Consider the following 14,337-nt stretch of genomic DNA (forward strand, 5'->3'; position numbering starts at 1 on the left):
GTAAAAGCTAGACCAGACCAAATCCATTGAGGCTCAGACAAATAGCCTAAGCTATGTTGAATCCAAGACCCAGACCCTGTCGTCACTCTAGGAGTCAGAACCAATTAACAATCCATTCAGTCTGCATCAGGAATCATCTCAGCCAATGAGCTTTGGGTCTTGGGTGTTTAGTTTAACAGCATGCATGCCCCTCATGCATGGCCCTCATGCATTGTTACACATACTACTACGTTAATTGATTGATGATAACAACAACAACACGTGGCTAGCAAAAACATAGGCATACGAAAATACATATTTTACAACATGTTGTATATGTTTAGCCGGATAAGTTATCGACTTAACATAAAGTCATGTGACACTACTCACCTAAACATACTTATTACGATCACATATCTCTAAGTTTTAGTTTACCTACCGCAAAGTTTTATCCAGCAAACATTTTTCTAAACGTATCTCCGGGTTTTTGAAAAGGATTCAAACTTTACACCAAAAACTCTATCAGGATAACGTGTGTCAGATTTGCAATCACCCACCCCATCAACATATGTTAACCATGTTCACAGTTCATGAATGTGGAATCGAATCACATGCATAGTTGCTTGATTATCGGTGAAGGAATTCGCGCAGCGCTTTTCGCTTTAAATGGACTCTCGTGAACATGCACACAGAGGTTAGACGATCTCGAAGAGGATTCCATAGACCTTACCATAGACCTTACACCTATCAAACACTCTCAGATCTACACAAAGTGCCTAGAAAGTAAAGAAGGGGTTAATCTAAAAGTGGTCTAGTCCCATCCGGTCCACCACAACGGGGGACGCTTTCATTGTTCACACACACACACACACACACACACACACACACACACACACACACACACACACACACACACACACACACACACACACACACACACACACACACACACACGCACACACACACACACACGCACACACGCGCACACACACACACACACACACACACACACACACACACACACGCACACACGCGCAAAAGTGACATTTCGTGAGCTTAGAATGATAAGGTTCTATCTCCGTTTAGGGTAGTTCAGAGATATTCAGCGTCAAAGTTTTTACATTCCATTATGTTTTTTGTGAGATGGAACCTTTGTATTTTATTAATTACTTTAAAATAACACCACACAGGCATTAATAAACACCTAATGGATCAGATTATGTAAAAAACTCAATTTTGACAAAAATGGAGATAGAACCTTATAATTCTAACGTCACGATTCGGTGTTGTCCCTAGTCTTCCACACCCCTCCCTCCCTGACGTCTTGGTCTCGCCCCTTTTTTTTTTCATTTCTCACGCCGGGTCGGGAAGATGGCGGCGGTACTGCCGAGGTGTAGCAGCAGCCGCTCGGCATGAAGAACAGTAATTCTTTTTTTTATTTTATTTTTTCTTACAAAATTGATCGAAAAATAATTTACAACAACCCCTGGGCTTGAACACCTCACGCGCACTACTACTACTACAACTCCATTACGTCACATTTGGAACGTTCAGTTTCTCTAAAATCGTGTTCGAGAATTTTTTCGCTTTTTCGATAATGTTCACATTGTAGCTCTCCTCGCTAACCCCCAGGCTAAGCTAACTGTTAGCTAACCTTTAGCTTTCACCATAGAGAACCATAGAGAAAAAGTGGTTGTAGAATGGGTGAGAGGCTCGAACTCAAACTGAAGTCACCGGTCGGAGCCCAAGCCGCTGGCTACCCGTGGCCGCTACCGATATACGTGAGTATTTTAACCGTTTCTTAACCGTTATAAGGTTCGCTAAGCTACTTATTCAATAGAAGTATACGGAACCAAAAGCACCTGGTTAGTTAGAACCTCATTTATGTCTTAATCTTTTGTTAGAGATACCGAAGGGGGGGCTAGCTTAATGTCAGCTAGCTTCTCCTAGCGGCTAGCCAAAACACCATGCAGGGTCACAGACAGACAGGCGGTCTGGTCCCACCAGATCAGCCAGAGAGACAACAGAGGAACGAGGCTGAAGGAAGGCAGCTAAGGCTCACTACTACATACGTTAGCTGTGTCCTTTCTTTCAACCTGGCTAAGTGGAATAAAGAACAATAACAACAATAGCAGCGAAAGCTAAAACGTTTGATGTTTTTGACTGTTTCTGGTCCAGTTTGTAAGGCGAAGTTGACTACGCACACACACACACACACACACACACACACACACACACACACACACACACACACACACACACACACACACACAGATAAGCTGCTGCCTACATCAGTCATGTATGTAGGCATGACTATTGTAGACTATATAAGCTTTGCATAGATACAATGCAATTGTCAGTAGGTTAGATTGGTTGGAATTGTAACTTTGCATGTGTTAATCTATGCAAACTTAAGTGATTGCATGACTATTGTAGACTATATAAGCCTTGCATAGATACAATGCAATTGTCAGTAGGTTAGATGGTTGGGATTGTAACTTGCAATGTGTTAATCTCTACGCAAACTTAAGTGATTGCATGCTACTACAGTGGCTGTACAGTTAGATATACATACCCAGCCATCACCTTGTCTTGAGATGTCTTAATTAACCAAAATAAGACATTTTGTCTGTCAAGATGTCTTAAGATGTCTCGAGACAAGGTGATGGTTGGGTATGTATACAAAGCTTCTGTAGTCGACTTCGAGTCAGTAGGTTAGATGGTTGGAATTGTAACTTAACACACATGTGTTAATCTACGCAAACTTAAGTGATTGCATGCTACAGTGGCTGTACAGTTAGATATATACAAAGCTTCTGTAGTCGACTACTTCCACTATGTCCAGTTGGTTCCCCCTGATCATTTTGCAGGATGTCACAAATCATCCATGGCTTGACAAGGATTGCCTAGAGATGGTTGAGGTTTGGTTTTCGAAATAGTTTTCACAGTCCATCATCATCATCGGGCTCAGTTATGTATCTGGCTGCTTGCTATCTGGTACAATGTCAATCAGCTGTTATTCCTGAAATGTTTTTGGTGAATCTGTGATTCGTGGCCGTTTTTAGGAGTCAACTAACTGTCAGTTGTACATTTGTTTTTTTGCAAATCCTATGCATAGCTACAATGCAATTGTCAGTAGGTTAGATGGTTGGAATTGTAACTTGCATACATGTGTTAATCTATGCAAATTGAAGTGATTGCATGCTGCTACAGTGGCTGGTACTAGTAGGGGGGCTGGGCTTCGCTCACAAGGTATTCCACACTCCTGGCAGCCCAGCTGGGGTTGTGGTTTGCATGGAACACCTCACTTGCGATCTGAGATATGGAACGGGAAGTTTGAAAGATAGTTCCTTGAGGAATGACTCCATTTGAATTTCACTGGGCTGAACTCTGTTGTTCCATGGGTTTTGGAACTAGTTTAACTTGTAAGGTCCTGTCCCATTATCACTTATGATCTTAAGAGTCATCATGGCCAAGCCTTGTTTTGAGGCATGCATGGATTCACAGCACCCAGACGAAAGTGTGACCTAGATTGAAGGAGAACATAGTTTGATTGCACCTAGTAGAAAATGCTCCAACGATAAATCACGGGTGTTTTTTGGCCTATTGTGCATGCTTTGAGCATATGTTTTAGCTAAAGTTGAGCAGATGATTGTACCCGACTTACCAAAGGGGGAAAGGAAATGGAAGCAGATGAGAAGCCTGTGGTTTATCCAGTGCCTTCAAGTGTGTGTCAGCTGTCGTTTCTCAGAGATAGCAGTGAGACAATGTGCTTGGAAAAAAAGCTTAAAGTGCATTTCTCAGAACTCTGTGTCTCATTAACCTGTGGTCTGTTTTTACGCCTCCACCCTATGATTGAAGAGGTAATGTGGTTCCTGAACTCGAGTCAGTAGTACTATTGTTGACGCAATCACCTTCTTTTCAGTTGGCCTCGGGTGACTATGCTATTACACTAGTGTACTGATAAGAATACTACTGCAATAATGGACTCCTCTCAGGGAAAGGCACACCAGAGTTGCTTCCTCGTTTATGGTCCTGAGAGACAGGCCTACTTTACTATGCATTGACTGGTAATAGCATAGGGACGCTGGTCTTGTATTGACTAAAACAGCAGCGCGCCGCTGATGGTCCTTGTTTTGGATCTGCGGTGTGCTTTAGGTCTCTACACACAGTGTGGAGTCCTCCTCTGGTTTCCAATAAGAACCCCTCCCCTCCTCTGTCCTCTGTATGAACGAACGACTGGGACCGGGTGGGGCAGGGAGGAGATAAGACGTCTGCGTTAACTCACAGAGCGCTTGGATCAGCTGCTGGATCACATTATGTTTGGCTCAGCACATCACAATGCCTGTCAACGTTGCGTTTGTGGTCAAATCAATCTCTCGCACTTTGATCTATGCAAGACGAATGTATGGCTTTTGAATTGATTTGTTTGTACCTACGACATGGCTTTGTGAAGCCGCAGGCGTTTGAAGTACGGCTCTCTGTTATTCAGGGGTTTGGTTTGTTTGCGCCTCAGCCCTCTGAACAACAATGCATAGGACTACTACTGTTACAGCTCCCCCGCCAGCGATCCATCATAACATGTGTTCCAATGCTCCTCACTCCCACAGTGTTCAGGCCAAATTGCTCCTCTCACCCACAGCAGGGACACACACTCATTTCTGTGTTGGTGTGCACACAGCATAATGATTGTAATGTATGCTGCTGCTCCCACACTGAAGCTGGTACCAGTGCTGACCACATGCTAAGACTTAGGGTGCTCAATACAGACATCCTGTCTGTCCACAGTATATCTCTCTCTCGCTCTCTCTCTCTCTCTCTCTCTCTCTCTGTGTGTGTATGTGTCTTGTATGTGTCTTGTCTGTCTCTCTGACTGTCTCTCTCTCTCTGACTGTCTCTCGCTCTCTGTCTGTCTCTCACTGACACACACAGACACTCACACACACACACTCACACACACACACACACACACACACACACACACACACACACACACACACACTCAAGTCGCCACCATCTGTGGATTTAAATAATGTTTAACTGCTTCCATATGAAGAACACCTCTTGTGCTGCACAGACGTTTGTAAAGCCACTGTTCCTTTCAACAACACCTTTCGTTTGGTAACACTTTATTTCATTGACCTGCTGTTGCACTACAGTTTCGGTATCTACCAAGTTGCATTTGTTACATGGCAATTATGTGGTATGTGGTACTACTCACTTAAAATAGTTAAACACAATTGGTAGGAACCCACCTGGTCCCAAATGGTACTGAGTGGTGACACGAGAAGTTGCTTTTTTGGTTATTACTATGTAATTAAGCCTACCATTTTACAGTGTAATTGCTATGTCAATACATAACTAGCGATCTCTGTACTGTATAAAGGGCCACTCCACTTTTAACATCCAGCTGCCTAAGATTATGTCTGCCAGTCTCGTGTGTGTTCCCTAAATTGTATACGAACAACAAGCCATTCATTGATGACAAGAAGCAATGCAAGCCAAGGCCTGAGGCCACACCCCTTGAGCCAAACATGTGACCTGCGGGTGGTATCATCGCAGGTCATCAACCCAGACAGACGTGTAGACTAGAGGCAGTTCTACCTCACCAGGCGCTGACCAGCAGTCAGGCAGCATGCCTTAACGCCATAACCCTCCATCTTTGCATCAGCACGCAGGTGAAATCAAACACAAGATCAGGGAGGAGAGAGTGAGTGAGCGAAGAACCAAGAGTCAACAAGTACGGGTGAAAAAAAAAAGTCATCCCTTATTACCGACAACCCCTTTGATGGAGGAGAGGTTTTTGAGAATCTGGTTGTTATTTTTCTTTTGTGTGATGTGGTAGTGATAACAATCACAAACACACCTGAGCGCTCGTCATTGGCTCTGTGGCCGTGAGTCACGCGTGGTGGGGAGGCGTGACGCCCCCCCTCTACGCCTCCACCGTGCGTCATGGCGAATGAACGGAGAGGGGGAGGGAGTGGCCGTGGCTGTGGCTGCCTCGTTGCGTCAGTTCCGACACCGTGCCCACAGCACAGGGGGGCAGAATGAACGGAGGAGGAGGAGAGAAGAGGGCTGACTCTCTCACACACACTCTGGAATCCCTTTCTCGCCGTGTCTCTCTCTCTCTCTCTCTCTTTCTGTCTCTCAGCCAGCGTTATTTTTAGCAGCAGCTCTGTTGTTGCTGCGTGCCGTCTGTGTGTGAGCGGCAGGAACACCCCCCCCCCCCTCCAACCGCCTCCGCTTACACACACACACACACACTCACACACACACACATACACACACCCACCCCGTCACCCCCCCTCCCCCCCCACACACACACACACACACACATACACACACTCACACACACACATACTCACTCACTCTCACACACACACACACACACACACACTATGACGGGACTGATGGTACGTGCCCCCACTGATGTCTGTCTCGATCACAGCATTAACCCCTCGCACAATTGTAGAATACTAATCTTCTTAGGAGCCTGGCTGTCTGTTTGGGCTGCCGTTTATTCAGTCCTTATCCTATTCTATTCATAGCACCTTTCTCTGTTGACGACAGGGTTTGCTTTTTCTTCACGTGTGTAACACAATTTAATCATTTCACGCCCTCTGTCTTGTGTGGCAGTCACACTACAGAGCTGAGCTGAGCTGTACTGCGCTGGCCTGTTTTTAGATTACATGACATCACATCCATAGTTGCTGTAACAGTGTCCAACAAAAGCCCAATGTGAAGAGAAAATGCCTTCAGTTGGGGTGTGCCCCTGTGGTGTGTGAAGCCTCAGTAACAGTGTTGAGCTGTGTGCCGTAGCCCTGCCCTGCCTTGCCTTGGCGCGGGTTGCGGTGGTGATATTGCGCGGGAAACGGAGGGAGCTCTAGGCTGTGAGCTGAGGCTGTTGTGCCAGAGCTGGTCCAGCTGAGCCCAGCCATGTCTGACTGGCTGGGGCTGTCTCCTCTCTCTCTCTCTCTCTCTCTCTCTCTCTCTCTCTCTCTCTCTCTCTCTCTCTCTCTCTCTCTCTCTCTCTCTCTCTCTCTCTCTCTCTCTCTCTCCCTCTCTACTCCTCACCCAATCCCTCCCTTTCCCGCACTTTATCCCTTTCCTGCGTTCTCTTCTTCTCTCGCGCTCTCTCTCTCTCCGTTCACCCTCCCCTCCCGCTCTTTTCCTCTCTCTATTTCTCTCCCGCCTTCCTTCCTTCCTTCCTCCTTCTCCTCTCTCTCCCGCCTTCTCTGTCGTCTCATCTCTTCCTTCCTCTCTCTCTCTCATTCCATTCCCTCATTTTCTCTCTCTCTCTCTCTCACTCCCTCCCGGTGACAGCCGCCCGAAACAGGAGAGAGAGAAAGTGGGTCACTGGGTCAACACAGACGACCGTCGGCGTGATCCGAATCCCGCACTTCCTGCTCTGTAAACAGCAGCAGCCCTCTGACAGAACTCTGCTCACCCCACAGTGACACAGCCATCCTCCTCCCAGGCACATAATACACAGACAGCCATGAGCCACACGCACACAGACCGCCGACTGTTCACACAGACCCATAACAGTGACACATTCACGGTCACATGTGTCTCTGGGATCGAGTTGTTCCGAGTCTGACGGTAGTAACGGAGGATGGAGTCACGCTCCGTGGAGAGTGCGGTATGTGGGTCGGCAGTGTTTGGGGGATTGCCGAGGACCCCTATCTGACCCGGCTGTGAACTTGATTGCAGACAGTGCAGGTTTGCTGCGAGGGGGAACTGGAACACTACCGTTTAGTGGAATGTCCTCAGTGTGAAGTAGCCTTGAGAACCGATGGTCGATTCTCGAGCCTAATGGCCCATAGGGGCAGGAGCCTATCTCCTGTTTCTGTAGCGTGAGGTAGAAGTACACTAGCTGGACATGACGCTGGTATGTCGCAGGGTCTTACCGCCCCAATCCAACCCTTAACGCTGAGTGCCCAAGCAGTGAGGCATTGGGTACCGTTTCTATAGTCTTTGGTATGACTCGGCCAGGGATTGAACTCACAACCTCCCGATCTCAGGGCGGACGCTCTAACCAGCAAGGCCGCTGAGCTCAGTGTGCAGTGGGACTTCGTTAGTCAGGTGATAGATAGTCATGTTCTGTTGAATGGTCTCTCCAGTGTTTGGATATGTACTCTGGCAGTGAATGCTTTTTTTGCATAATCAAATTATTTACAAACTGTCGTTCTCTGCCTCTCTCCCCCCTCCCCCTCTTTCGGCCTCCCCCTCTCTCTCTCTGTGTGCGTCCTCCAGGATAAACACCATGATGCTGCTCATGAAATCATCGAGACCATCCGGTAAGTAATCCCCCCACCCCCCCCACACACACACACCCACTCACACCTACCCACACACCAACATGCGCACACACACACATCGCCGCTGTCAAACTTGCAATAGAAGCAGAGGCTGGTACAGTGTGTCTAACTCACTGTCCCTGTCTCTGACTGTGACTGGAGCTGTGTGACTGTCTAACACCCTGTCCCTGTCTCTGACTGTGTCTGGAGCTGTGTGACTGTGTCTGACTCCCTGTCCCTCCCTCTGACTGTGTCTGACTCCCTGTCCCTCCCTCTGCCTGTGACTGGAGCTGTGTGACTGTGTCTACCTCCCTGTCCCTCCCCTCTGCCTGTGACTGGAGCTGTGTGACTGTGTCTACCTCCCTGTCCCTCCCCTCTGCCTGTGACTGGAGCTGTGTGACTGTGTCTACCTCCCTGTCCCTCCCCTCTGCCTGTGACTGGAGCTGTGTGACTGTGTCTACCTCCCTGTCCCTCCCCTCTGCCTGTGACTGGAGCTGTGTGACTGTGTCTACCTCCCTGTCCCTCCCCTCTGCCTGTGACTGGAGCTGTGTGACTGTGTCTGACTCCCTGTCCCTCCCTCTGCCTGTGACTGGAGCTGTGTGACTGTGTCTGACTCCCTGTCCCTCCCTCTGACTGTGTCTAACTCCCTGTCCCTCCCCTCTGACTGTGTCTAACTCCCTGTCCCTCCCTCTGACTGTGACTAACTCCCTGTCCCTCCCTCTGACTGTGACTGTGTCTGACTCCCTGTCCCTCCCTCTGACTGTGACTGGAGCTGTGTGACTGTGTCTACCTCCCTGTCCCTCCCTCTGACTGTGACTGTGTCTGACTCCCTGTCCCTCCCTCTGACTGTGACTGGAGCTGTGTGACTGTGTCTACCTCCCTGTCCCTCCCTCTGACTGTGACTGTGTCTGACTCCCTGTCCCTCCCTCTGACTGTGACTGGAGCTGTGTGACTGTGTCTAACTCCCTGTCCCTCCCTCTGACTGTGACTGGAGCTGTGTGACTGTGTCTAACTCCCTGTCCCTCCCCTCTGACTGTGTCTACCTCCCTGTCCCTCCCCTCTGACTGTGACTGGAGCTGTGTGACTGTGTCTGACTCCCTGTCCCTCCCTCTGACTGTGTCTGGAGCTGTGTGACTGTGTCTGACTCCCTGTCCCTCCCTCTGACTGTGTCTGGAGCTGTGTGACTGTGTCTAACTCCCTGTCCCTCCCTCTGACTGTGACTGGAGCTGTGTGACTGTGTCTGACTCCCTGTCCCTCCCTCTGACTGTGTCTACCTCCCTGTCCCTCCCTCTGACTGTGTCTGGAGCTGTGTGACTGTGTCTGACTCCCTGTCCCTCCCTCTGACTGTGTCTACCTCCCTGTCCCTCCCTCTGCCTGTGACTGGAGCTGTGTGACTGTGTCTAACTCCCTGTCCCTCCCTCTGACTGTGACTGTGTCTGACTCCCTGTCCCTCCCTCTGACTGTGACTGGAGCTGTGTGACTGTGTCTGACTCCCTGTCCCTCCCTCTGACTGTGACTGGAGCTGTGTGACTGTGTCTGACTCCCTGTCCCTCCCTCTGACTGTGTCTGGAGCTGTGTGACTGTGTCTAACTCCCTGTCCCTCCCTCTGACTGTGTCTACCTCCCTGTCCCTCCCTCTGACTGTGTCTGGAGCTGTGTGACTGTGTCTGACTCCCTGTCCCTCCCTCTGACTGTGTCTACCTCCCTGTCCCTCCCTCTGACTGTGTCTGGAGCTGTGTGACTGTGTCTAACTCCCTGTCCCTCCCTCTGACTGTGTCTAACTCCCTGTCCCTCCCTCTGCCTGTGACTGGAGCTGTGTGACTGTGTCTACCTCCCTGTCCCTCCCTCTGACTGTGACTGTGTCTAACTCCCTGTCCCTCCCTCTGACTGTGACTGGAGCTGTGTGACTGTGTCTGACTCCCTGTCCCTCCCTCTGACTGTGTCTAACTCCCTGTCCCTCCCTCTGACTGTGACTGGAGCTGTGTGACTGTGTCTGACTCCCTGTCCCTCCCTCTGACTGTGACTGGAGCTGTGTGACTGTGTCTGACTCCCTGTCCCTCCCTCTGACTGTGACTGGAGCTGTGTGACTGTGTCTGACTCCCTGTCCCTCCCTCTGCCTGTGACTGGAGCTGTGTGACTGTGTCTGACTCCCTGTCCCTCCCTCTGACTGTGACTGGAGCTGTGTGACTGTGTCTGACTCCCTGTCCCTCCCTCTGACTGTGTCTGGAGCTGTGTGACTGTGTCTAACTCCCTGTCCCTCCCATGCTGTGCCTCAGGTGGGTCTGTGAGGAGATCCCAGACCTCAAGCTGGCCATGGAGAAGTTCGTGCTCATCGACTACGACACCAAGAGGTGAGTCCAGGGGGACGGGGACGGGCCGTGACTTTCCTCTGAGGCAGCGTCCTACCACCAGAGAGAGAGAGAGAGAGAGACAGCACCATCACACACAGTCCAACACCACTAACGGAACACACAAACCTACCTACGGCCAGGACAGACCCTCCCTCCTCCACGTTTCTCAGGCCCTACTGTACACAAGCCCCCCCCCTCCCCGAAATGAATAGAACTGTCCAAGGGTTGCTCATTTGGGAATGATTCGATTTCACATCAGCCGATGACAGTCCCCGGAGTGAAACCGACTGATTCCCAATTAGCATTCCAGTATCCATGGTCGCTGGCCAAACATCCACAAACATCAGCGTCAACAACATTGTTGACTGTCGGCTACCAGCAGTTCCTATTACTGGCGCAGCCGGGGATGTGGATAAAGTCATCCATGTATGGTATTTATTTTGATTGCGGTTGTTGTCGTTGCAGCTTCGAGAGCATGGAGAGACTTTGTGACAAGTACAACAGAGCCATTGACAGCATCCACAATCTGGTGAGTCTTGCGTGGGTCCAGTTAATAAAGAATACAGCAGACTCAGCTGCACCAGAGATAAGAGAGAGTTCATCCACTATAGTGTCCTAAAGTCCTGTGTGTGTGTGTGTACGTGTACGTGTACGTGTGTGTGTGTGTGTGTGTGTGTGTCTGTGTCTGTGTGTACGCGTGTGTGTCTGTGTGTACGCGTGTGTGTTCCAGTGGAAAGGCACCACCTGTCCCATGAAGCTGAACAAGCGCCCGTCTAACGGGCTGCTGAGACACATCCTGCAGCAGGTGTACAACCACTCGGTCACCGACCCCGAGAAGCTCAACATGTACGAGCCCTTCTCCCCCGAGGTGTACGGGGAGACCAGCTTCGACCTGGTGGCGCAGATCATCGGCGAGATGGAGATGATGGAGGACGACACCTTTGTGGACCTCGGCAGCGGTCAGTGTTTCTTACTCTCCCTGACTCTCTGAGGTGTCTGGGTACTGACAGAAGAAAGAGATTCTCAGGGATTGTTTTTATGGTGTTTATTGCTTTTTCTTTCTGTTCTTAAACTTTCGATGGTCTGTTTTTGACAGGGGTGGGACAGGTGGTGCTGCAGGTCGCAGCGGCAACGAATTGTAAACACTACTTTGGCGTGGAGAAAGCAGACACTCCAGCCACCTACGCAGAGGTAAGACCCCTAAGAACCTACCAAACACCACATGGACCTACCTAACACCCCTAAGGCCCTACCTAACACCCCTAAGAACCTACCTAACACCACATGGACCTACCTAACACCCCTAAGGACCTACCTAACACCCCTAAGGCCCTACCTAACACCCCTAAGGACCTACCTAACACCACATGGACCTACCTAACACCCCTAAGGAGCTACCTAACACCCCTAAGGCCCTACCTAACACCACATGGCCCTACCTAACACCACATGGACCTACCTAACACCCTTAAGGACCTACGTAACACCACATGGACCTACCTGACACCCCTAAGGCCCTACCTAACACCACAAGGACCTACCTAACACCCTTAAGGACCTACGTAACACCACATGCATGATGTCTCTGGTCACATCCAAATGGTGTGTCAGTCAGCAAAAAGTCAACAAAATAGAAAGACACTGTTTTTAGAAAGTCCGGCATTCTAACTATATTTTATGACTTTTTCCTTTCAGTCCATGGACAACGAGTTTAAGAAGTGGATGAGGTGGTACGGCAAGAAGCACGGGGACTACACGGTACGTTAGTGTCTTCACCACGGCTGTCCCAGCCTGTTGTCATGAGAGCTGTGTGTGTCATTCAAAGAGGAACAATTTGAAATCCTCTGCAGCTCAAGTTCGCTCATGCATGCACTCCCTGCAATGTAAGTCGCTTTTGGAGAAAAGCTATATATTATATTATGTATGTTCCTCTTTGTGTTACAGCTGGAGAGGGGAGACTTTCTGTCTGAAGAGTGGAAAGATAGGATAGCCAACACGAGGTAGACTACCCCCAGACTACCCCCAGACTACCCCAGTCACCCCCAGACTACCCCAGTCACCCCCAGACTACCCCAGTCACCCCCAGACTAACTCACTAACTAACAAACTCAGAACACATCAGAACTCAAACTCAGAACACATCACTGATACATGAGTTCATCAAATAGGCAGCCTGTGTATCAACTCATATTTGAGAGATATACAAAAAAAATACGGAATTTGACACAAAACTGTTTTATGTGTTGCAGTGTTATCTTCGTGAATAACTTTGCCTTTGGTCCGGAGGTGGACCACCAGCTGAAGGAGCGCTTTGCTAATATGAAGGAAGGTTGGTAGCCAACACTGGAGTCTATGGGAGTTTCTTTGTGACCGCGCAGACTGCTGGGATGCTGTGGAAGAGCCTGCAGGCCGGTTGTACATGGAGAGAAAGGGACTGGGGATCATTTCAATTGGTTATTGATTCAGCTGCTTTCATTCGTGATACCCAGAGAGTGAGAGTAGGCAGCAGTAGCTTATGACAGCTGTGTCAACACAACACTTGACCTCCTCGACCCCCCCCGCCCCTCCCCTCCCCCGGCCTTATGTGGTCTCTTCCACCTGACCCCTGTGTTTTAAAAGGCCAGCGTGACAGGATGATGAATGGTTCCATTGATTATTTGTAGCAGATTTGTAGATCTGGTGTCTATTATGGCGTTTTGTTTGGGTGTCGTCGTAATCTCTTGTTTCAGACATTCCTATCGAGAAGTGCCGTCACAATATTGATCTGTTCTCTCTTTCAGGCGGGAAAATTGTATCCTCGAAACCTTTTGCACCTCTGAATTTTAGAATAAACAGTCGAAACTTGAGTGGTAAGTGTTGGAATCCGTGGAAGAAAAAGCATACTTTTTCCTCATGTCACGTTGTGAACCGAAACCACTCGCTTTGATTCCCTTTTTGCTTTTGTTTTTTTCCAGACATTGGCACAATAATGAGAGTGGTCGAGCTGTCTCCGCTGAGGGGGTCAGTGTCCTGGACGGGGAAGCCTGTGTCCTACTACCTGCATACGATAGACCGCACCATAGTGAGTCCACGTTTCCTCACGTTTCCTCTCGTGTCCTCTTAAGGCCGGCCTCCGCTGGTCCCCCCCCCCACCCCCAGTGAGCTCCTCTCACAATGTCTAACGTCCGACCTGCCACCACCCAGTCCAGTTCACCCCTTACGAAGTGACCCCTGGCCTAAAAAGCTTTTGCCCTGTTTTTTGTTGTTGTTGTTTTTGTTTGTTTGTCCATATGTGCGAGCGCTGGTGTTTCTATCAAATATCATTGTAAACCCAAACACTGTGCATGTCAGATATGGTCAGCCCCCCGAAACACATTGGCATGATATTTGGTGATAATGCCTACAGAGAATGTTCAGTCGGACATATCCCTGCACTCTGCAGGAAACGTCTTCCTGTCAGGTCGGCTGGTATGCACCTGCTGTGGACTGGCACAGCGAGCCACTGCCCCGGCAGCGCTGGTTCAGCCACAGGTGATGGCAAACAACATTCATTACTACTCAATGTTGTGGCTTCATTTGTTTTCAAGACTTGGAAAACGTTGAAAACATCCAAAGCAAAGGCTCGTGTCCAAAACCGGAATCAAAACGTGGTTTGTAAAGCACATCCAGCCATGTGTGTTTTACAGGACGACATTTGAGGGGAGAACAAAAAAACCTGACAACATTCAA

The 14,337-nt window shown here is 49.2% G+C and overlaps 1 protein-coding gene across 1 annotated transcript in view; it reads left to right on the forward strand.

Annotated features, from left to right (window-relative positions):
* Positions 1-1,679: 1,679 nt before the first annotated feature.
* The window catches only part of dot1l (DOT1-like histone H3K79 methyltransferase), a gene marked incomplete at its 5' end in the record, with an annotated part of 42,889 nt that continues 30,231 nt past the window's right edge, over positions 1,680-14,337 (forward strand). The window contains 11 exons of the mRNA XM_080535439.1: positions 1,680-1,760; positions 8,236-8,279; positions 10,555-10,629; positions 11,095-11,158; positions 11,360-11,588; positions 11,726-11,820; positions 12,325-12,387; positions 12,574-12,629; positions 12,879-12,958; positions 13,410-13,478; positions 13,584-13,690. Of these exons, the coding sequence (XP_080391565.1) occupies positions 1,680-1,760; positions 8,236-8,279; positions 10,555-10,629; positions 11,095-11,158; positions 11,360-11,588; positions 11,726-11,820; positions 12,325-12,387; positions 12,574-12,629; positions 12,879-12,958; positions 13,410-13,478; positions 13,584-13,690 (963 nt within the window). The remainder of the gene's footprint in view (positions 1,761-8,235; positions 8,280-10,554; positions 10,630-11,094; positions 11,159-11,359; positions 11,589-11,725; positions 11,821-12,324; positions 12,388-12,573; positions 12,630-12,878; positions 12,959-13,409; positions 13,479-13,583; positions 13,691-14,337) is intronic.

Source organism: Nansenia antarctica, assembly GCF_963989245.1.
Source record: "Nansenia antarctica genome assembly, chromosome: 7".
NCBI classification, from domain to species: domain Eukaryota; kingdom Metazoa; phylum Chordata; class Actinopteri; order Argentiniformes; family Microstomatidae; genus Nansenia; species Nansenia antarctica.